This window comes from Letharia lupina, assembly GCF_014066315.1.
Source record: "Letharia lupina isolate WasteWater1 chromosome Unknown contig_14, whole genome shotgun sequence".
In the NCBI taxonomy this organism is placed as follows: Eukaryota; Fungi; Ascomycota; class Lecanoromycetes; order Lecanorales; family Parmeliaceae; genus Letharia; species Letharia lupina.
In genome coordinates, this window is record NW_023502983.1 from 1,564,564 (window position 1) to 1,586,880 (window position 22,317).

Genomic DNA, 22,317 nt, shown 5'->3' on the forward strand with positions numbered 1-22,317 from the left:
AGGCTCTAATAACCTCAGTGAGCCACAGGAATTAGATCCCCGTCGTCTGAATTTAGTTGGCACGATGCTTCGATCTGGGGGTGCTACCTCCCTTAGCCGGGCGTCCCTCCGTTGTGTATCGTCTACCAGTGCCCGCACCACATCGAGCCTCGCACACGCGTCGGCTTTCCGAAAACAAGCTTCTCGCTTCATCGGTGCCCAGAATCGAGCTCCATTAGCATTGGTACCCCACAAGCCTTTCGGCACATCACTCCAGCGATACGCTACCCATCCAGGGAATCCTTTCGACAAGATCGATAAGAAGCATGAGGAGGTAGTGGAACACGAGAAGATAGAACCGCATCCTGAGGAGGTGTCGGCGACTTCCACCGTTCATCAAGTCTTTAGTGAGAAGGGGGTTGAAGAGGAAGAGAAGGATGAGGACATGCTAGCTGGTGTGAAGGCTGATTTTGTGAGTTTCCCTCGTTTGGCTAGGACAACGCACTTATGACTGGGCCTGCAGAAAACCATAAAGGATACCTTCGCTCTAGATGAGGTTCCTAGAGAAGCTCTCGTCATTGGAATGGCTGGCGTGCTTCCCTACCTTGCCACCTCGCTCTCGACTGTCTATCTCGCCTTTGACATTAATCATGCCTCTGAAACTGGCTCGGGCTTCTTGTTCTCTCCACATGTTGCCGAGCAACTCCTACATATTATCGAGCCGTTGCAGGTTGGGTATGGTGCAGTGGTGAGTACTCGGTAGTCATATCACCCCGATGGCTCACGCGCTAACATGCACAGATCCTGTCTTTCTTGGGGGCCATCCATTGGGGTCTAGAGTGGGCCAAATACGGCGGTGTGCATGGCTACCCACGTTATGCCTACGGAGTCATTGCCCCAGCAGTCGCATGGCCTACGATCTTACTGCCCATCGAATACGCTCTGATTTCTCAGTTCTGCGCTTTCACATTCCTCTACTTCGCAGACGCAAGGGCTGTGGTTAGAGGATGGGCACCGCATTGGTACTCGACCTACCGCTTTGTGCTTACGTTCATCGTAGGCGCCAGCATCGTGGCCAGCTTGATTGGCAGGGGACAGATCGCAGACCAGATCAACAAGCTTCCTAGCCCAGCTGACAGGGTCAAGGCCCTCAGAGATATGCAATTGGATGCCATGGAGGCTGAAGAGAGGGAGAAAATGGCAAGAATCGCTGCGGAGGACGAAGAGGGAGGAGACGATGACGAGGAGGAGGATGGAGATGATGACGAGGAGTAGAGACAGGAATATCACATGCTGCCCGCCTTCTGTAAATACTGGGTTTATAAGGCAAGAATTAGTTTCAGTATATTCACATGCAGGACGTGTGCCAAGGAAAGTATTCTTGTGCAGATCCGTACCCCAGTTTTAAGTCCAGAGGAAAGAGCAATCTGCAGCAGGTATGACTCTCCCTGCATGATGTTTCCTTACTATTTTTACTTCAGCATCAGTGACGACTGAGATATCGCCTACCGACTCTCATGCAATCTTTCATTTTGTCCATGAGACGGGCTGTCAAATTTGAGCCGATAGATCAGCGTCCCGCTGGTCTCCCACCGGCTTTTCGATACTCCAACACTAATCATCAATGACTTGAGGGGCTCCTGAATCTTGACACGTGGCGATACGTCGATGATGAGGTGCCCGAATGTTATGAGGCTTTCGCGAGGAGCAGGAAAGAGGCCGCAGCTTTGTTGTGAAAGACTACAAGCTGTGTGTCAAAGGGCTCGTCTTCTGGAGGAAGGATGGGGAGAGGTGAAGGTCACTGACGGCGCTCCTGAGACGTTTGGGATCATCGGTCGATGCCGGTTGCATTCTTCGCTGGTTGAAAAGGCAATAACTTTCTTGGGGAGTATCACCAGACGACCGTATAATATCTTCTGCGGCCTGCATAGTCGCATGAGAATATGTATTGGAGTTGCTTTTGCTAGGACACTTGCGCTGTACTAGGACCAGTACTGGCTCAGCTGGCTGTCACTATCCTTGACCTCTTCTTCTTCAGGCGTGTAGTGTGACTGTAGAATATCTCGGAATCAACAACCACCAAATCGTGAAACTGTAGAGGTCTGTTCGTCATCCGAAGGCGTTCAAAGTGAGGCCGTTTCTCGCTTCGGTACATTCATCCTCTTTCTTTTTGGTTTGATCATCACACTGGAGACCTTTTATAGGAGTCTAGTCTGCGGGTATGGCCAAGGTCTGTCGCCCAAAAACTTCGAGGCTGGCGGCTTCCGGGGACCGGCTAGAGTATTGAGATGACATCAATGTGAGCAGCCAGGTAACGTACCTTAGGGAGGGCGTCTCGTTACTATATATTTTCCGTGCTTTGATGTCTTCTCCCCTTCATCACTACCAAGGATACTCATAATGTCTGCTAAATCTGCAAGACCCACTTATGATGCGGATCAGATTTCAAAGTATCTCAAGCACATTTCTCTGCCTGAAGATTCCAAAGATCTATTTCATGCACCGGGCAAATTGCATCATTGCAATAATGCCCTCAAGTTCCTCACTCAATTGCAAAGACATCAGATAGCTACCGTCCCGTTTGAAAACTTAAGCTTACATTATTCTCAAGATCATACGATTTCTCTAGACCCAGGCTACTTATTTAACAAAGTGGTTGACCGAGGCCATGGAGGCTACTGTATGGAAAATAACTGCTTCTTCGGTACCGTACTGCGGAGTTTGGGCTTCAACGTGTTCAGTGCTGGTGCCCGAGTGAATACAGGGGCCAATGGGACCGGAGAGGATGGGTGGGAAGGCTGGTCCCATATGGTTAATATAGTCACGCTTTCCTCCGGCCAAAAGTACATGCTCGACGTGGGCTTTGGCGGCAATGGTCCAATCCAGCCGCTGCTGCTCAACCCGTCTGCTGCTCCCACTCAGCACATAGCGCCAGCGGAGGCGAGGCTCGTCCACGAGAATATTCCTCACAACACCGACCCAAATCAGAAACTTTGGCAATATCAACACCGCATCGACCCGCAGTCAGAGTGGCAGATAATGTACTGCTTCACCGAACTCGAGTTCCTCCCCAAGGACTACGAGGTTATGAACTTTTGGACAAGTCAAAGCCGGAAGAGCTGGTTCACGTATAGTGTTGTAGCTGTGAAGATGATTTTGGAGGGGGAAGATGTGGTGGGGACATTAATTTTGAGTGGGGGTGACGTGAAGAGAAGGGTGCAGGGGAAGACGGAGCATTTGAGGACGTGTAAGACGGAGAAGGAGAGGGTACAGGCTTTGCAGGATGTGTTTGGGTTGAGATTGACGGATGAGGAGAGAAGAGGGATCGGAGGGATGGTCACTGAGTTGAAAGAATGAAAGAGTAGATGGAGGATCTGATCGTAATGTGTTCCATGATTCGGGACCTAGTATATGCGCTTCTCCGTCTGTTTGTTGTCAACGAATGCGTGGCTTCCGCAGGGGCAAGGATGCATACCCGCCAAGGATTGTTCAGCTCGAAACCTGGAGGCGCGACCACCTTATCGGTTTGCCCTCGTAGATATCCCGTCAACCTCCTGTCCCGATCCATCACTGCCAATCGTGTAAGCTAGAGCTTATGCCGCCTATGGAGGTATGTATGCGCACTCTGCCTGTCCCATTGGTCTATCGAATGCCTTGCTCTCTTCCCTCCATTCTGCATGTGTCTGATCTTGGAAAGGCCCGCTCCTGAGATGCCGAACATCTATGAGATGTGTCAGTGCCCGTGTCTTGTTGAGGGGTTGAGAGATTCGTACGGCAAGCATGATCCCAAAAGGAAGGAGAGCTTCGAATGGGACACCCATATTGGCTACGGCTTCATCAAAAGATCGGTAGGTGACGTCCGAGAGTCCTGTAAGACTCGTGATCGCGCTACTGCATGCAGAGATACAATTTGACAATGATAAAAGCGTTCAATGAGGAGGGGTCAAAATCGCGATGAGGTGAATTTTGAGCTTAGTACGTGGTACGATTATTACCGGTATTTTATAAAGCCACCAAAAACTGATCCAGCTATATCATCTCGGCAAATCACTTTGACAAAGATATTGTGCGGGCAAATATTATCTTCTCATTGACTCGAATAAGTTTCAAGGCGACGGCATTCCTTCAAACTTATTCGTTGTGGGACTATCTCAAATCGTTGCTCTTGGAGGTAAATACGACTAGTCAGCGCGAGCTTGGCCGCCGTAGAACCTCATTTCATTGTAGGGGCGGCAGTAAAGTCGCTCTCCCCGGTCTACGATCACCTTTGCAGCTCTATCAAGGCCAATTTACGCGTCGCAAAAGCCTTACGAATCTATTGATTCAGGATCCTGCCCCAAAGCGCGGGTTCACCACCAAGAATTTGCGCGACGGCCGCGGTTGAGAGACTTGGGCAAACTCTGCTGACAGGCCATATCCACCATCGTATCCAGCATTCCTCTACTTCAACAAGCGCCCATCCTGCTACTCTAATCGCGAAGAATCCCGAGGGTGCCGACTTGGATGGTTGTGGCCAAAGACAAGGATCCTTCGCTGGCCTGAGCCCCACCGAATCCTTGAGCTTGATCCACCCTTACCCCACCTGCCTCTCTCGCTACTCCTATCGTCTACGAGTGGGGAAACATGTCATGATATGAGGCTGTGGTAGCGCAGTCAAGCTGTAGCCACGCTGGCGACTACTGTGTTGACGATGGCCGCGGTGGCAGCGCCGTTGGAGACTCGGACTCGAAGTATGGCATACGATGCGATAGGCAGCGATATGGATGCCGAGGGTGACGAGGAGTCGGCAGATGAGGTAAATGCGGAAACACCAGCCGCAGGCGCAAATGAGGAAGATGAAGAGGATGAAGAGGAAGACTCGGATCCGAATGTGGAGCCTGACAGCGATGAGGAAGAAGAAGAGGAGGAAATCGATATGAAACCCTCGGTCAGAAGTTCCGCAAGAAACAGAAAAAGAGCGAAGGATGCGGAGAGTGATGCGGAGGAACCTGCGTCAGATGTGGAGGAGAGCAGTGCTGCGGAAGATGATGACTCAGACAAGGCCTCGAGTGATGCAGAGTCGATGGTCGCCGAACAATGGGAGGCTGCGAGTGAGGGCGCATCGGGTGCCTCGGTGGAAGTTGCGAATCGCAACAACTGCGTGTAACTCTTTTCCGAGAACATCATAACCCTTTTTCTTAAGCTGATCGAAACACAGGTTCTGCGGTAACGATGAAGAAAACGACCCGAGCGAAGATTTTGAAGAATACATGGCTTGCTCTGTTTGCGGAGATAACTGTAAGTGATAAAGAATGTTTGATATCCAGAAATTCAAAACAAGCTTTACGTTGATCTCCCGGTTGTTCCTAAACCCTCGAGCTAACCACGAGCCTGCAGCCCACCGGCAATGTGCCCGAGACGCCAAATCTTTCAAGTCAACCGACGGTAAGTCAAGACTTGTCACCTTCCCCTCCGTAAATTAATGGCAACTTATATTTTCCAGATCCCTCAGAGTGGAGATGTCCGGAATGTATTGACAATGCTCTTGAACCTTCAACTCCTGGAGCTGCCTCACAGCGTAGGTCATCAGCTACCAAGTTCACCAGAGACCTATTGCCCCAAACGCGCGGAGGGTCAAGACCTGGCTCTCATAATGTCTTCAACAATCTCATTCTCGATGACGACCCTTTGGACGGCTCTCGCTCATTGCGAAAACGCAAAGCTTCATCAGAACAACAAGAGGATGAGCCCAAGAAACGATCAAGGAAGAACAGCGTGTTAGCTAGAGATTTAGAATCCGCGGGCCTCATCCCAGGTGGGCTTGCTGAGGACGAGGATGAGGTCGACGAAGCTGAACATGCAGATGACGCTGATGCAAGCACCTCGGCTAGACCATCAAGGTCTTCGCGATCTTCTAAGAGACGAAAGTCAGAAGATATCGGCCGTGGGTCTGCATCGATAGTCAAGAGAAGCACAGAAAGTATCGTGGTGTCTTTTCATTTGAACCCAGCACAGCTTGCCGCTCGGCTTGAACCAAAATCCAAAAAGAAAAAACCACGCCCGCGAGAGTCGACCACTGAAGTCCAACGGGAGCGTGAGCGCCCAGCACCTGTAATCTCCACCCACTATGCAACACCCTTTTACGCCTTCCATGAACGTGAGAATGATGAGCTGAAATCCAAACCATACGGTGGTGTATTATCCGAAGCTGACGCTGACACTTCAAAAACCCTGCCCTTGCAAGCTGATCGGGCCAAATTTAATGAAGCTCGTCAAAAAGCTGAAGACGATTGGAAACAGAAGCTTGCAGCTTCTGAAGCCGAGGGCGAAACAAAGGCCCGAACACAGAAATTGGCGGGGCCGCCAAGCAAGATCAAATGCGTCAACTTTGGTGGATATGAGATAGAGACCTGGTATGCTGCGCCATATCCAGAGGAATACAGTCGAAATCGCGTGCTATACATTTGCGAGTTTTGTCTGAAGTACATGAATTCGGATTTTGTTGCATGGCGGCACAAGCTGAAATGCCCCGCGAAGCATCCTCCCGGGGATGAGATCTACCGAGACGGCTCTATATCCGTCTTCGAAGTCGACGGCCGCAAAAACCCGGTCTATTGCCAGAATCTCTGTCTGCTCGCCAAACTCTTCCTAGGATCCAAGACTCTTTACTACGACGTGGAGCCATTCCTCTTCTATGTCATGACTGAGTACGATGAATATGGTTGTCATTTTGTCGGCTACTTTTCCAAGGAAAAGCGGCCCAGCAGCCTTAACAACGTATCCTGCATCCTGACACTTCCTATACACCAGCGCAAAGGATACGGCAATCTCCTCATCAGCTTTTCTTACCTCCTCACTCTCGTGGAAGGCAAAACTGGATCTCCAGAAAAGCCTCTCTCCGACATGGGGTTGGTTTCCTACCGTAACTACTGGCGCCTCGTCCTCTCGTACGAGTTGGTCGACAAGAAGACACCAATAAGCATAGTTGAGCTTTCAAAGCGAACTGGCATGACGGCCGACGACATAGTCGCTGCATTGGAAGGTCTAAGGGCGCTCGTCCGTGATCCAACCACCCACTCGTATGCCTTGAGGCTCGACCATGACTACTTTCGGCAATGCATCGAGGATTGGGAGAGCAAGCAGTACGTTAATATTAATCGCGATGCTTTAGTTTGGACCCCATACATTATGGGCCGCAACAATCTCGCGCACTATGACACTGCACCAGCGCTTCCTACTATTGCGCCTAGAGAAGACGAAGAGGAGGATAAGGGAGTAGCGCCAGAAGAGGGCGTTCAGCAGACTGCTAAGGCTGATGCTCTGGCCGCTCACGCAGCCGCCAGCAAAGCTATTGAGAGCGCGATCGACGACGCGGACGACAGTCAACCGAAACTCAACGGAAATGCCAGCGATTCGTCCAATGCAGCCGATCAGATGGACCCAACTCTTGCACAACTACACGCCCAGCTGGGCTCAACGCCTCATTTAAATCGTTCGTCACCTAAAAATACACCCACCAAACCCATACCACCATCTCCGGGACCAAATGGCATCTCAAATACACCATCTCTGCAATCCACTCCCTCTATCCCACCCACCCGATACGAAGTGTTCCCTCCAATCCCTGGCACGGCCCGTCCGCGACGGGGTGGATGGCGAGGAGGTCCACGCAAGTCTGCACTAAACGGTGCAACTACTCCGAGTGCCACACCTACTATGAGAAGGGCTGCCACTGGCTTGGGGATCGGCAAGGGTAAATCCGCAACCCCAGGCACACTGGGCCGCCAGAATCGAGCGGCATCTGCTACGCCTCGGCGGACGAGACATAGCGACGAGGTCAAGAAAGCCCAAGAAGCTGAATCAGAAGATGAAGAGGAAGATGAAGAGGAGGAAGCCACAAAAGGTGGCGTCGAGGTTGATGCACCAGGCGACAAGGAAGTAGATGGCGAAGAAGAGGACGACGAAAAAGACGCAGAAGGTGACGAGGATATGGAAGATGCGGAAGGTGAAGAGGTGTCTCGGGCTGAAGAGGCCGAGGAGGCAGCCGCTGATGCAGACTTCGACGTCGAAGACGTAGAAGAGAGCGAGGCCGAAAGCGAGGAAGATGATGCGATGGAGGACTAAAGGACGGGCTTGTCACGATATGTTTGTCGCACGCATGATGGGATCTTAGAGGGTTCTTCCACTAGGGTGGGGCGCTTCAAGGGCAGTTTGATCTCATGAAGGTCACACGGGATTTCCCATGCACTGTAGTCTACCTAGGCGTCCGATGCTCAATTCGATTCAATTGTAATTATGATACCCTACGCTTTGATTTGACTAGGCTTGTTAAGATTCATCCTTTGCTTTCTACGGGCAGAAGAGCAATGTTATTGTGGCTGTGTACTTTCAGCCTTACGGCTACTTCCCGAAAGACCAATCGCTAGGCTTCTGGGACCACCAGCTTCTCTCTGTTCTCCATCTTCCCTTCTACCACCGTAGTCAATTATCTGGTCTCTGCGTACGCTATATACTAGCCATATCTACTGTTTTCAGTATCGTTCCCCAGCTTTTTCTGTCCCGTTGAGCCTCCGGCATAGGAAGTCGTCCGCAAACGGCGATGCTGAGACATTTCCCCGCTTCCAACATAGATCGGATACGGTTGCAGAGTTGAAGCAAGCAAGGAAAGAATGATCGATACTGAATTGGCGACAGAGTCGAATGCTGTCCGCTGGCGGCGTTCAAAGCACAACAACCACAGCCAATTCAGCGAGCCTTGGCCGACAGGGCCGATTTGGAACGTTATCATTCCCACCTTGGGTGTTGAAGGGATCCCTATCCTTGCTTTTCCCCTTTTGATTCTCTCTTATTTGCTTCTCCCAAGGAAAGCGCAGTCCAATAATTTTGAGTATTCCTTAATTTATAACATGAGCCTTGCCACAGTTGGCGCCGCTGTCCTGGTTCTTTGTATCGTGGCGTATGCTATGTCGCACGCTACGGACTCAGACGTCGACCTGCATGATCCAGAGATCTTCCAGGAACGCAAAAACTTGTACCGAAACAAGCGAGATGACTTCAGAAGGAATTTTCGGGCCATGGAGGAGCTGAGGGAGTGGAAGGCTAAGAATGACGACTATGATTATGTGGAACTGTAAGTGCCTAAATGTGCTTGGAGGAGAGCCGCTCCAGACAGTGTCAAGCTGCATGATGCCTCACAACGAGCATCAATCTTCATTAGCAAGGTTTGGAATGCTGATCGCACTATCGCTCGTCACAGTAGTTCTGGAATGATCCCTCCAAATTTGGTTGGTAAAGCGACTGGCAGCAAGCCTTTCGCAAAGAGCGACACTTGGTTCTCTGTAATTCTACCCTGCCTACTCCCTTGCTAGCCTTGTCGTATCTTATATTTACTGTGCAGGAATTCGAATCCCACAACCCTTCTTCCCTCATTCTTTCCGAGTCTCAAGACTCGTATATCATCGGTAATCTCGCTAGTTACGACAAACGCCAGTACCCAGAGTTCAAGCCTGGTGAAAACACCCCTGAAGGCCAAGGCTTCGGCCACTGCCTCGTAATTTCTCGCAAGCGCATCTTCAACGTCGTCGACCCCGACGCTACAGCCAACCACTCCGCCATGCTCAAAGAAATGAAAGAGCATTTCATCACCTTCTGGAAAACCGAAGACGGCTCACCAAAGCTTCTTAGACGCGTGCGCTCTACTTTCGACGAGCAAAACACCAAGCTGGCATCTAACGACAGGAACGCCGAGTCTTGTGAGAGCTTGCGATCTACGCTGATAAAGGACTTTGACATGCTGAGTAACAGCTTCTTGAGATGCAACCCGGATGATTTCGAGTTCGCTTTTCACGCATATCCGGCTAATTCAGTGGGGCATTTGCATATGCATGTTTTTCCGAAGAATAGCGACTTGAGGAAATTCTCGACGAAGAGCCATGATTGGAAGACTATTCCAATTGAGGCGGTGTTGGAGGTTGAGGAGGAGGATCCGAGAGCGCTAGTGGAGAGGGGCAGTGGGTGAATGATGGCCGGAGATCAGCTTTGCGAGTGTCTGGAGCAGCCCATCTCAGGCAACATTCACGTTTTAAAATGGCCTCTTACAGATCCGAAGCCCCTAGGGAGAGCCATGAGACTAGACCTTGGGCGCTCGACATGGCCATTTGAGGACCACAAGCTCCACCACGTCCATATCTTGTTGTACACCTACGAACCCCTTCAGCAGCAACCTACACCGGTTACCCCAGTAGCATTCACGCTACAGGGTTCCCAAAAATCAGGAGAAGACAAACGGACCTGGAAGACTTCCCAGGATAGCCCATCCAGGTGCTCAAACACGCCCGAACTTTAGTGTAACATATGCGATTTGCTTTCATGGCTCTGACGGTACGTTCGCAAGTTAAGGCAAGGCTCTGTGGCACTGGTGCCCGCTATGTTGTAGCATGTTGATCGAAGCTATCAGTCATTTGCTGGTCATTTGCGGTGATGACTCCGTACAACGGCCCTTGCGGTGGTGGAGCCAGCGGCTGGGAGTGTGAAATGGCGATTGGACCGCAGACCTTTTGGATGATGATGATCGATGGGATAGAAACTTGCGTGCGCACCGGGCCAACACGATTGTCTGTTGTGCATACGACTGACGACATTGTGCTGGAGTTGATCACAACAAGTCTCACAGTAGGAGCACTGCGTAAGCTTCATTCGCCAATTTCTCCAAGCGAGGTCCACCGTGTCTAGCCTCGACAAGCATCGGATAATGCACTCCATTCTTGGTCTGGTCAACTGTCATTAAAACCGCGGTACGCATCAGCCATGTGCTTCGACGCCGGCAAAGACTTTGCTGATGGGATCACGTTTGAACGGGTGCTGAATGCAGGCTAAGAACTAGGCCAGCTCACGCAACTTCTAGCACTATTGATTCCCCCACAACTTCCACGTTGCCCTATTGGCATACAATATTTCGATTTCTCGAATCACGTCGTCTACTACTCTTCCCACCTTAAATACTGGAGCACGGTCAACAGGCAAACTCAGAGGATGACATCTCAACGACGGAAACACCCTTCGCCTTGCGCCCACGTCCATCAGACGGCTCGGGATCGTCGCAATCTGTGAGAATTGACAGGTTCTACTATATAGCAAACGCCGATTTTCCATCACACGTACATCTTTCAAATCGATATGCTCGGTCTCGCGATCATCATTTCTATCAATATTACGATATATCAACTTGACCGCGCGTCGAGATCAAATTGCCAGACATCGATTGGGCGTAGAGGTTCAGCCGCACCTAACCGAGCCTTTCAAAAGCCATACCAGCTGCTGGCCGTTAGGCATCATTGTTCACAGTATTATCTGCCTCATAGGCACTGTTACGAGCGTCATGAGCACGGCTGGATATAGGTATATGTGATCGGGCTGTCTCAACCCCGGGGCTGGCAGGTCAAACAGACATGTTATCGTATTCCAGCGTCAAAAAAACTCTTATGCCTGTGCGGCACAGCTTGGAGTATGTACGGTAGCTATATACAGGCGCGGGTGGGCGAGACAAAAGAGCTCTATGGCTCTAGAAGGGACGAAGTCGAATTAAGAGCCACATGCTGATGCAGGACGAGTATGTATGTTGCTTGCTACTGACAACCTTCTCTGTTTGCCGTCCATGGAACTCATTCATGATGACGAATACGAGGCCTCGCTATGAGGCCCACTAACCCACAGTGCCACTGTGGCAAGTAGCGCACTGTGCTACCCGGTGCATCGTCGAAAGTCCTGAGCCTCGTCGCAATGGAATGGGCCGAAGTCCTAAATGCCAGTTGAAACTACTAAATGCGCCAGCCCTGTGAGCTCGTATGTAACAGCTCACTCCGGGTTCCCTATCTTGAATAATCTTCCTTCCGCGATGTATGGCTCAGTCACTCCATGCGATTCAAGAGGCGCCGCCAGAGGCTTAGGTGTGCCAGCCAGCTCGCGGGGTCCACACACAGCTGCCTCTTGACCAAGCTCTGGAATCCAGATCGTAGCACTCGGATCTGATTTGGTCTCAGCGTCCGTCTGATGGCTTGGTAGCTCGGAGACGGCTCTTTGCGTGAAACGGCGTCGGCGGCGCCAACACAGCATTACCGATGCCGTGGTCAGGAGTACGAATATAACGATGCCGACTACTATCCCCGCTATAGCACCATCACCGATATCATGCTGGAGCACTGAAATGTTTTGTCCGTCTGGTGAGGGGGGCGTACTAGCCGGAGTAGTTGCAGTAGGGCCAGCGCAGTCACTGTTGCAGTGACGGGGGCCAATGGGGAACTGTGCCCACTTGCCAATTTGCTTGATGAGCTAGTTGAGGCTGCGGCTGAGGCTTGCGTAAAGGATGCAGTGTCGGTAGACTCCGTGGAGGAAACAGCGTTGTCACCAGAAGGTGGAGCTTCGTAGGAATCCGATGGATCGCTGTTAGTCTCGCCTCCACTAAGTGTTCTATCAAGACTCATTATGCTGTCTTCGTTCTGTTGCGAGAGCTCAATCTTATAATGATCGTTCGAGAGGGAGTCACTTGGCGTCCACTTCTATGACTCGCCCGTGATGTTGCTACCGATGACAGAGACGATCGGGAACGATCTAGATCTATCTAGGCAGAGTGTCGAACTCATAGGCTGACTGATTGGGACGTTAGACTTTGCGCCCGTGAATGCGGTGGAAAAGACAAGTAGGCTCACAGATCCATTACCGAACCATTGGAGATCAATGGTTACAGGATCGAACGACTGGATCGGACAGATACTACTGTAAGTATATATTGGAGGGATCGCCTCGGAATGCGTTCGGTGTAAGACTCAATCTTCGAGTCAACAGAATGAAACCGCTATCGGCGGCTTCTGCATGTTTTACTCGTTCACCATCGGAATGGTTTCTCCTTTCATTCCGGTTGGCTGCAGGTGCATGCACGCGCCTCTTAAAGAGTCACGGATCAGTCGAAGCTCCGCCCCTTCTCTGCATTCTCTTGCTGTTTGTTCTAAAGAAGGTGTGAGGCAGTATGTGTTATCATTGGCTAGGCATTATAAGGCTTGGTGCCTGCTAGTCGAAGTATCGACATTTTTCGAGGCATAAAAGGAGAGCTGATGCGTTGATAGTTTTGTCAGTGCCTTGGATTGACAATGTCTGGATTGGGAGGGTGAGGGTTTTATACGGGACACTTACCGTCTTGGGGGTTGTACACCTAAATACAAGGGGTACATACATGTATCCACCCGCGCTGCTGCATGCGAGAGCTCGGTCTGTTATGTTTCGACTCATGGACTCTTGTCTGGGGCTATATTCCGCGCTCGCTCGCCTCGGTGACTGAGCAGTTTTTCCTTTTTCAATTCTTTCGAGCAGTTTAGCTGTTGGGATTGGGGGACGTTCTCTGCCTGTTGTGCGGAGGAAGATTCGTGAGCTTGAGGACTGTGAGGTACCATAGAACCCTACAAGGCCGGCAGCTTTTTTGTAAGTTAACGGTCCGAAACGTTACCGCCGCAATTTGATGGTTACATAGTACTCCCGTCTATTTGTGGGCTTTGACTTCTGTTCGGACAAGACTTCCAAGACGTCTGCAACTCGGATACCACCAGAGCTGTGAAAGTCCGGCCGGTTGATCCTTTGCTAGTATCGGCGACCTTGATCTTTTAGGCGTGAATCAGTGTCTATTTCGCCAACGCTTTTACCATGGGAAGTCCTACAGGCTTGACTCGGGGAACACTTGGCCTTGCGGACCAGCAAATTGTATACCTATTTGCCACATAGCTAGAGCTATGTTGGCGACTTCGGGACTTGCCAAGCCAATCGCGATTGAGGGCCTCGATACTATTGACGGCGGTTTCACAGCAAATATATCCTACAGTGAAAATTCGACAACGTGGTCCGAAGAAGGCATCACAGTAATATAGCTAGCATGATCCTAAGCATCGAAGCAGGTAAGATCGACCTTTCTCGGCTTTCCCAAGGCCCCGAGGGTAGTTGCGTTATGTGGATGGACTATCTCAGAATCGTAGCTTTCGACTTCATCAGTCTATCGACTCTTCGGTCCTGCGTTTCAAGATTGCCTTTCGATATCCGCAAAATCTTCCTCCACGCCAACTGATGCCCCATCAACCCTACCTTCAAAATCTCCGGATCGCTCTCAAACTCTCAATTCTTGTCCATCGAGTCTTGCACATCCCAATCCGCCCAAACACATCTTCCTTCCAAGAACGCATCCTCCTCGCTCGCCAGCCACACCGCAAACTGTCCTGGCTATTCCACATCATCCCAAGCCATGCTCTCTTCCTTCCTTCATCCCAAACGCCCTCACCGCATCCGTCAAAACCCCGCCCAAGTGAATGCTGTGAACCCTCACGTTCCTGTCATCCATATCGTGCTGCACGCGAGCTAGCCACTGCGTGAATTCAGCCTGTTCACACCGCCCGCGCCGATTTAGGGCATCAGGGCGTGGGCGGCCGCGGTCGAGATGTCCGGGATGACCTTGTCCTTGTCGGGCTCGGGCGCGTTCACGAAGAAGTCTCTGACGAGATTGCAGTTGTCGAGGAAGTTTGTCTCGGAGCTGACGGCGTGTACCTGGGACGGGAGATGGAGGCTGTTGGCGGCACTTGCGGCATACGCTGCACTTGTGATGACGAGGACGTCGATGTCGGATGTGATTGTGGAGCGGATCTCGGAGAAAATCTCCCGGATCTGGATGGTATTTGTGATTGAGGATGCGTAGTGGTGGGATTTGGTACTTGGGTTCTCGGTTGAGAGGTCCTGGGTGGATATGAAAGGGAAATTACAAAGATTGAAGCTTCGAGAGCACTTGCCTTTTATCCTGCATTTTCATCTCTGATCAGAGGGACTTCGACCGGCAAAAGTCATCTCCTCATCCCCAAGGCAGGGTTGACATTCCGTAATCTTTTCGAAGCAAGATCTGTAACGGGTGGTGAAGCAATTGGAGGACTTGGTGTCGGAGAGTAGACTGCTACGAGGAAAAGTGGTGATGTGCAGCGGCATTTCCATCAGTGGTTGGCCGCTTGAGTCCAAAGAAGTCTATCTGTGTTTTCGGCTTGCACCTGACCGGGTGAAGACAGGTATGTGATGTCACCGAGAAGAGGGCAACGAGTATGGGAGGAAGGATCGTTCTCAACCCCCTTCCCTCCACAAGAACATCGAGCTCCTCTTATAATTTGGGTATCATGGCAGATGCATTAGGAACTCAAAAAGACTCCACAACCATCCATTGCGGAGTATCTCTGAGATCTCTTCCATTGAGCAAGCTTTTCAACTCATACTGAGAATCAGTCATCCCTACCAAGATCTCGTATCTCACAACCCTTACAATCCTCACTCCCCTTGCTACACTGATTTCAGCGTCCATCTGATCGCTTGACAGCCCGAAGGCGTTTGACAGATTTGAGGACATTTCCCCATGACCGAAACGACTACCTCTTTGTCTCACAAATGGCGCGGATTTTGCCATTACTGCCAGGTCTGATAGAAATCCAACCAGATGCTGCTCATTCCGATCTTGCCACTCAGTTGTTTCCACGTCTCGGAGGAATGTTCCTGACTAGGGAATGGGTCCAGCTGTCCAAAATCTCAACCTATCTTGTTTCAAGCATCGGAGTCCCATCTGTGGCTAGATACACGCTCACCCGCTTCATTGGTGAATTATCCTTCAGCTTTTCGTCTTTGACGCAGGTGCTTGACGGGAGAAACATTGTCTGACGTGTCCTACCTACGAGACAATTGTCGTGAGCTTTGAGATATAAGGAGCCATGAGCGCCCGCTTGACTTTCACAACACCACGTCGCCATCTCAACCCTCACCATCTTCATCACAAAATCCCCCAACACCATCTTCTCCCCCTTTTCATTTCCCCCATAACCCTTCAAACCTACCCGACCGACATCCCAAACATGACGGAACCAACAAGACCACCCGCGCCCGGCTCCCCGGACCCCAAGATGGAGAAGGTCCTCGCCATCATCGAACCCACCCTCGGCCACTTCTTCCACCGCCCCATCTACCTCCGCCAGGCGCTCCAGACCCCCGGCTCCCCCATCCACGACCACGCCCTCAATGTCGTAGAAACGACGGACGCGCGCTCCGTCGAGGAGGGGAATAAACGCCTCGCTGTTGTGGGGAACGCGGCGTTGGAACTTACGGTCGCGGATTTTTTCTTCGCGCGTGGGGCTGAGTGGAGGGGTAGGTTTTTCGACTCCTCCTTGAACGAGCGAATGTTGGTAACGGGGTTGGAAGGGGAGGGGAGGGGAGGGGAGGGGAGGGAAGGGGAGTTTGGAGCAGCGCTGACCGTTCATTGCTGACTTGATTTTGATCCGTGTTATTAGAAATCGCCACCGAATCCAAAGCCGTCGCCACCGACGCCTCCGTCCTCCAGCTCGGCCACATGATGGAGCTCGGCCCCGTCTTCGACGGGCCCGACGCCCCGACCCATCTCGCCCGGACGGTCCGGGCGGTTCTCGGGGCCGTCTTCTGCGACGGCGGCGTCGTGGGCTTGAGGGGCGTGTTGGCGCGGTTCCGCATGTTTGATGGGGAGACGGAGAGGGCGGTTGCGGGGGCGGGCGTCGGGGCTGGGGCGGCGTAGGTTGTATGTGGTAAAAGGGGGGAGGGGGGAGTGGTAGGTGCGCTGCATCGAAACTGGACGTCTCGACATGGTGGGACGGGGGTATGGGTTGAGTGATATAATCGTGTGTTGTTCAGACATGTGTCTACGTCAGAAAACACGTATTCGCTGCGAGCTGCATACGTACACACATATACACCTACCTGTTCTGCACTAGCTAGCTTCTTTCGTTCTTTCGGTCTCTATCTTTTGCACAGCTATTGTTTTCTGACCGGCTCACTCACCCAGTCATCCTTGCCTGTCTGTACATAAATAGCTAGTATCTTCGCTCCAGACCTATGTCGTGGGCCATGGAAGGGTTCTTGGCGTTGGTGTGCGAGAATAGGCCTGTGGATTCGGGCTTCTGGGGTTGCTATGGCCGGCGTTGGAATATTCCAATTGTTTGGACTTATCTTGATGTGGCCTCTGTGTGTGTGTGTGTGATGCGTGAGAATGAGAAATGGGTTTGGCTGGGAAGCTTGTGCTTTGACAGATTTTTTTCTCTTGTTTTTTTCTTTACGGCTTGTTTGACTGGTTTTTCGTAGGTATGAGATGTGAGATGTAGTATCGGCGAGGATTCTGAGGGATCGTGAGTAGGGGAGATACGTTTGTAGACGTTTTTAACGCTTTGGTTCGTTTCTTCCTCTCTTCTGATTGACGGCTGGCTTCATATTTGACCGTCGAATTGCATCACTGATCTACCTACGGCCCTGATTCACTCGCATGTGATCGAGAGGTATGAAGGTAAGCAGGGTAGGATGCGAGGATGTGGTATAGCGAACCGTTTTTTCCTTCTTCTTCTTCGTCTGAACTTTATACCTGTAGTCCCAGTCCTTTCGAGCGAGGAAGAAGAGAAAGGGAACGCGTTCAAAGCCGCCTCTTCTTGAGTGAGGGCATCAACACTTCACTACACCGCCCTCCCTCTTCCCAAGGCTCCAGAGTCCGCTCCGGACGATGGTGTTGGACCCCGAGAGGAAGCATCATTTTGCGTACGGAAGGGAATGGGGAGTCGAGCTCTTGGGTGGATTGGAATGGATTGCCGGATCGATTGTAAGCGGATGAAGCGGTGATTCGTCGGCCTTCTGCAGGGTCATGAGGGTAAGGGATGAGGGGCTGGTTGACTGGCGGTGTGAAGTCATGTTTTGCGGGCTACCTGCTCGTTTGAGATTCTGTGGTGGGAGGTTGGGCACGGGTGCGGTTGGGTGGTAGATGGTTATGCTTTGTTTTCGCCCTTGACTTGATTTCTTCCAGGTGGTCTTATTCCTTACTGTCGCGCTCGTAGTGGGTTGAGAAGGACTGAGGGGTTTTATGCTCAGACTTTTTTCATTGTTTCTTCGCAATAGAGCAATTGTTTGGGAGGAGGGATTAGTTGCTGAGTAACTATGAGAACAACCATGGGGTGATATGTGAGGACGGAAGAGGAGACGGACGGGATGTGGATTGGGGAGAACGCGTATCGTCGAGGCCCGTGAATATGTTTAGACTAACTGCAGTCGATATCGGTCGTTGTTCTCGCACTCGCTTTCAGTTATGGGAGGCTCTGCAGGCCCCGCAATCCGTGGTGATGATGCAACTTATCTTCGGACAGTCCCCCTCCGACAGTCCCCCGTCAAACTAATGTGGCTACCGGCTATACCCGCAGCCACCCGGCTTGGTATAGGCCTTGGCATAGTGGATATCTGACTGGTGGGTGCATTGTAGTCTCAGAATTCAGATTCTACATTTTAGGGGGGGGGCCGGATTATTATAATCCCGAGCCGATTCCGTCATACCCCCCTGTAGAGTCTGAGTAGGAAACCACGGAATCGCTACATTGACCGTTATTTTGTATAGGATCCTCACCAAAATTGACCGAAATAGAAAATAAATATTTTCTTTTATATATAACTTTTTATTAAGAACTCTAATAAAAAAGAAATTATTTATAAAATAACTATTTAAATGTCGTAAAATTAGATTTTTTTTCGATTTTTAATAAAGTATCTTAATTATTTATTTTTAGAAGATTTAAATTAGAGTTTTTAAAGACTATATCTTTAACCCCTCTCTTATTCTTTAACGTAAATCGAGAAAACCTTAAAAATAATCTTAAAATACTCGTTATATTTATAAGTTTATTTAAGAATACTTTTATAAAATAAGCTCGACTAGATTTTATGAAATTATATTTATAAAAAAATATTTAAAAATATTTAAAAATATTTAATAATATTTATTTAAGCTATTATTTTAACTAATTTATTAATTAATCTATAATTTTAAAATATAATTTAATAATTTATAAGTATAAATAAAGATATATAAAGTTTTATTAAATATATTTTTTAATTTATTTAATTATTATATTATTTTAAGATATTTTAAATAAAAACTAAAAAGCTTAATAACTTTAGAGATTTCGAACTTTAAATTTAGAAAATTGGATATATTATTATTATATATATTAAGAATATATTTATTAATTCTTATAAAAAGTAATAATTCGGTTATCGAGTAATAATATATCGAAGTTATAGATTATTAAATTTCTTTAGAATAGTTTTAAGATAGCTTCGAGGTAGCTCTCTTCGAGTTAAAGCTACTTCGAAATCTATTAATACTAATATATATTTAGAGGTAAATATCTTATATTAGTTAAACCATTAAAAAAATAAGACTTAATAGAGTTTTCTACTTAGATTTACTACGTAAGACTATTAAGACTAGATATATTATCGATATTTCTTTTATTCTATAATATAAATATTTAAATAAAACGTTATATCTTAACGAGTAAGAAAGATCTTATAGTGTAGATTTCCAGCGATAACTTTTACTACAATTTTAGGAACTATAATCAATCACTATAGCAAATTTTTACGTATAAAATTAGTTCTTATATTAGTAATTTAATTAAAAAAGCTTAGTTTTAGAGATGTCTACGCTTAATAGCCCTCTATTTAAATCTAAATAAAGTCTCTATAGAGACTACTATTAATATCTTAAGATATAAAATTATAATATTCTTACTAAAAAAGACCTCGCTATTAATAAAGGTACGCTTATAGATAGCTAGAAAGATAACGAAGATACGCTTCTTCTTATCTATAATTATCGTAATATACTTAACGAGTAAAGGCCTATGAATTAAATTCATAATCATTTTTTTGATTAGAACTATCGAGTAAGTAGATAAGCGATATTTAAATTCCTTACACTTTAATAATTATAGGACTAAATTTAATAATTCTTTCTTTTTCTAAAAGCCCATATTTCGTTCTATAATTTAAAAAATAAATCTTAAAATTTTAATAGAAAATAAAAAAGTTATTCTAAAATCAAATAATGTATACCTGATTAGGGCTGTTCGGCTGTCGAGCGGACTTTGGTAAGCGAACTTTGGTGAGCGATATTTGAATTCCTTACGCTTTAATAATCATAAGATATAATTTCAAAATTCTTAAAAATTCGGAAAGCATAAACGGCGCTTTAAAATTTAAAAAAAAAATCTCAAAATTTTAATAGAAAACAAAAAAGTTATTCTATATATTAATAATATACGCCTATTTTTTTAATAAGGGAGACGCGAAAGGGCGAGATTTTAATGGTTACGGACGCTAATTTATTTACCCGCGATAACTTAGCCGGTCTAGTTAAAAGGCGTAATAACTCCGAATTAATAATTGGCTATATATATAAATTTAAGATTTTCTAGTTTAGCTCTATCTTATTCTTTTATATATATTAATAATATTTATAATATATAAATAAACGAAATAGAAGTTAGATTTAAATAGAATACGAGAATATAAGAGAAAGATAAGTATTTACCTACTTATAATATCTATTAATATCGATCTTCTTATCGATATTAGCGATTTAATTATAATAACTCTTTAGAAAGATAATAATATATTAATACTCTTATATATATTAGCGAATAATAATATATACGACTAATATTATAACTTAGCAATAGTTATATACGATATAAGCTCTTATTCTACTACTATTATACTACCTTCAATCCATTTATAATATATCCTAAGTACTACGTCGTCGCTCTAAAGAATTACTTCAAAATTAATAAAGTGAAAGGAATTCATCTAAACTTGAAGTCTTATAATCGGATGAATAGGGCTGGCGTAACCTCTTATTTAAATTAGGTGGGGCCGAAAGCTTAACGTATAGATCGTGCGCGGGAGGCTTTTTTAGTTTGACGGGGGACTGTCGGAGGGGGACTGTCCGAAGATAAGTTGGTGATGATGTTGGATAGGTCCATTTTCTTCAAGTCATATGGCGTTTCCAACGATCCTTGGGATAGGTTTCCTCTAGACAGGCTTTCTTTCTTTCTCCAAGCTGCATGGCACGCTCAGACTCCACCCAGTATGATTATTCCTCACAATAATTTCCACAACTATGGCGGCGCGACTCGAAAAAGTAACCCCCCGCATCGCCCTCACTCACAAACGTATCGAGGATATCATCTTTCAGCGGTTCTAGAAAACCTCTCTTCCGTGGGAGGCTCTGCAAGGCATCAGGACATCCGTGTCGGGCATGACCGACAACGGAACTTTCCCCGATGGTAATAAAAGTCTGACTCTTATTGGGGGATTCGCAATCGGTCTTGCGTTGGCGGAGAATGTCAAATCCGGCGCAGAGAGTGCTGAAGGTATGTACGTTTGTCGGTTTCTCGCTCGAATGCTGGATCTGGAGTTTTCAATTACTTATGATGACCTGGGATACAGATTTGGAGACTATCGTGCGCAGGTTCGGTTCGGATAATCTCCCGCGCTATATTGGTGAGAAGGTCGGCTTGGTACAAGTCCTCGTTTCCGATTACATGTGTTCGGCCAAGGTCGCTGAGGCGGAGGAGGTTACGATGATTATGTTTGTTAGGACTATCCTTGACGCACTTTATCTGGATACGGGTATGAGTGGGGTTAAATCGTCGCTGGGAAAGTGCGATGGGGTCCTTGGGAAAAGGAGCAAGAGTGAGCCTGGGGCAGATGCGGCGATGGGATATTTGGACGTGTTTGATGAACCGTATGGTGAGGATGAGGGGGAGGGAAAGCGTACGAGAGGTAGGGAGGCGGGGTGCTGTGGAAATGGTGCGTTCGTTTATGTGGTACTTCGTGTTCTCTTCAGGGTCTTTCTTGATCTGTTGGGTGTTAATCGATTTATGTAGCAGATATCGTGGAGATATGTGGCGCGGTATGAATGGCTCTGTTCATCTGCGTTTAGAGGAAGTGTTCTTTTCAATGCGCAATGAGCTGTCTCGCTGATCTTCAGTGTGTAAGTCTTGTGTCAGTGCAGCTATGTACATTTTATCCTAGCCAATCGGGAAGTATTCCATTTCTCTAAATTCCCAGCTCTCTAGGACCTCGATTGCGCCCTTATCAGCTACTAAGCGAGCATATCCCCATGGCCGGCACTCTATCACAAGAAAATGCTAACGAAGCAGTCGAGCGCAGACGATGACGCATTCGAAGACACACTCTTTCTTTCCGAGGCTCTAGATTTGTCCTTTTCTCCCGCCGACAGTAACTTGAATCTTGCTGAAGGGTTCAACGGCGGTCGGAGCAAACGAAGTCAAGCTCTTATCCATTTCATCTCTACGATTGCTGGAGATCAACAGATAGCTTCAAGACAATCCTTAGAACAAATATATAAACTGATTCAGTGATATCGGTTGACGAAAGAGATCGCGTCGGACGATAATATGGTGAGTATTGCGAATGTGAGAGAGCTAGGGGCGTGTT

At 48.0% G+C, this 22,317-nt stretch overlaps 8 protein-coding genes across 8 annotated transcripts; 6 read left to right on the forward strand and 2 right to left on the reverse strand.

Moving 5' to 3' along the window:
- Positions 1–64: 64 nt before the first annotated feature.
- On the forward strand, positions 65–1,254 carry HO133_002412 (uncharacterized protein; the record flags this gene model as incomplete). The annotated part of the gene is made up of 3 exons (XM_037293338.1): positions 65–451; positions 503–727; positions 781–1,254. The coding sequence occupies 3 exons, from the start codon at positions 65–67 to the stop codon at positions 1,252–1,254; spliced, it is 1,086 nt and encodes a 361-aa protein (XP_037150991.1).
- A 1,125-nt stretch (positions 1,255–2,379) lies between these two features.
- On the forward strand, positions 2,380–3,336 carry HO133_002413 (uncharacterized protein; the record flags this gene model as incomplete). Its single annotated transcript, XM_037293339.1, has 1 exon — positions 2,380–3,336. One exon carries the CDS (start codon positions 2,380–2,382, stop codon positions 3,334–3,336), a length of 957 nt encoding a protein of 318 aa, XP_037150992.1.
- Positions 3,337–4,669: 1,333 nt separating this feature from the next.
- Positions 4,670–8,082, forward strand: HO133_002414 (uncharacterized protein; the record flags this gene model as incomplete). Its single annotated transcript, XM_037293340.1, has 4 exons — positions 4,670–5,121; positions 5,177–5,256; positions 5,356–5,403; positions 5,462–8,082. The coding sequence occupies 4 exons, from the start codon at positions 4,670–4,672 to the stop codon at positions 8,080–8,082; spliced, it is 3,201 nt and encodes a 1,066-aa protein (XP_037150993.1).
- A 782-nt stretch (positions 8,083–8,864) lies between these two features.
- On the forward strand, positions 8,865–9,976 carry HO133_002415 (uncharacterized protein; the record flags this gene model as incomplete). Its single annotated transcript, XM_037293341.1, has 3 exons — positions 8,865–9,088; positions 9,113–9,296; positions 9,356–9,976. 3 exons carry the CDS (start codon positions 8,865–8,867, stop codon positions 9,974–9,976), a joined length of 1,029 nt encoding a protein of 342 aa, XP_037150994.1.
- Positions 9,977–11,811: 1,835 nt separating this feature from the next.
- HO133_002416 (uncharacterized protein) lies at positions 11,812–12,437 on the reverse strand (the record flags this gene model as incomplete). The annotated part of the gene is made up of 2 exons (XM_037293342.1): positions 11,812–12,147; positions 12,192–12,437. The coding sequence occupies 2 exons, from the start codon at positions 12,435–12,437 to the stop codon at positions 11,812–11,814; spliced, it is 582 nt and encodes a 193-aa protein (XP_037150995.1).
- Positions 12,438–14,394: 1,957 nt separating this feature from the next.
- On the reverse strand, positions 14,395–15,671 carry HO133_002417 (uncharacterized protein; the record flags this gene model as incomplete). The annotated part of the gene is made up of 2 exons (XM_037293343.1): positions 14,395–14,721; positions 15,606–15,671. The coding sequence occupies 2 exons, from the start codon at positions 15,669–15,671 to the stop codon at positions 14,395–14,397; spliced, it is 393 nt and encodes a 130-aa protein (XP_037150996.1).
- Positions 15,672–15,869: 198 nt separating this feature from the next.
- On the forward strand, positions 15,870–16,558 carry HO133_002418 (uncharacterized protein; the record flags this gene model as incomplete). Its single annotated transcript, XM_037293344.1, has 2 exons — positions 15,870–16,158; positions 16,302–16,558. 2 exons carry the CDS (start codon positions 15,870–15,872, stop codon positions 16,556–16,558), a joined length of 546 nt encoding a protein of 181 aa, XP_037150997.1.
- A 4,554-nt stretch (positions 16,559–21,112) lies between these two features.
- Positions 21,113–21,775, forward strand: HO133_002419 (uncharacterized protein; the record flags this gene model as incomplete). Its single annotated transcript, XM_037293345.1, has 3 exons — positions 21,113–21,227; positions 21,304–21,639; positions 21,744–21,775. The coding sequence occupies 3 exons, from the start codon at positions 21,113–21,115 to the stop codon at positions 21,773–21,775; spliced, it is 483 nt and encodes a 160-aa protein (XP_037150998.1).
- Between the last annotated feature and the right edge of the window lie 542 nt (positions 21,776–22,317).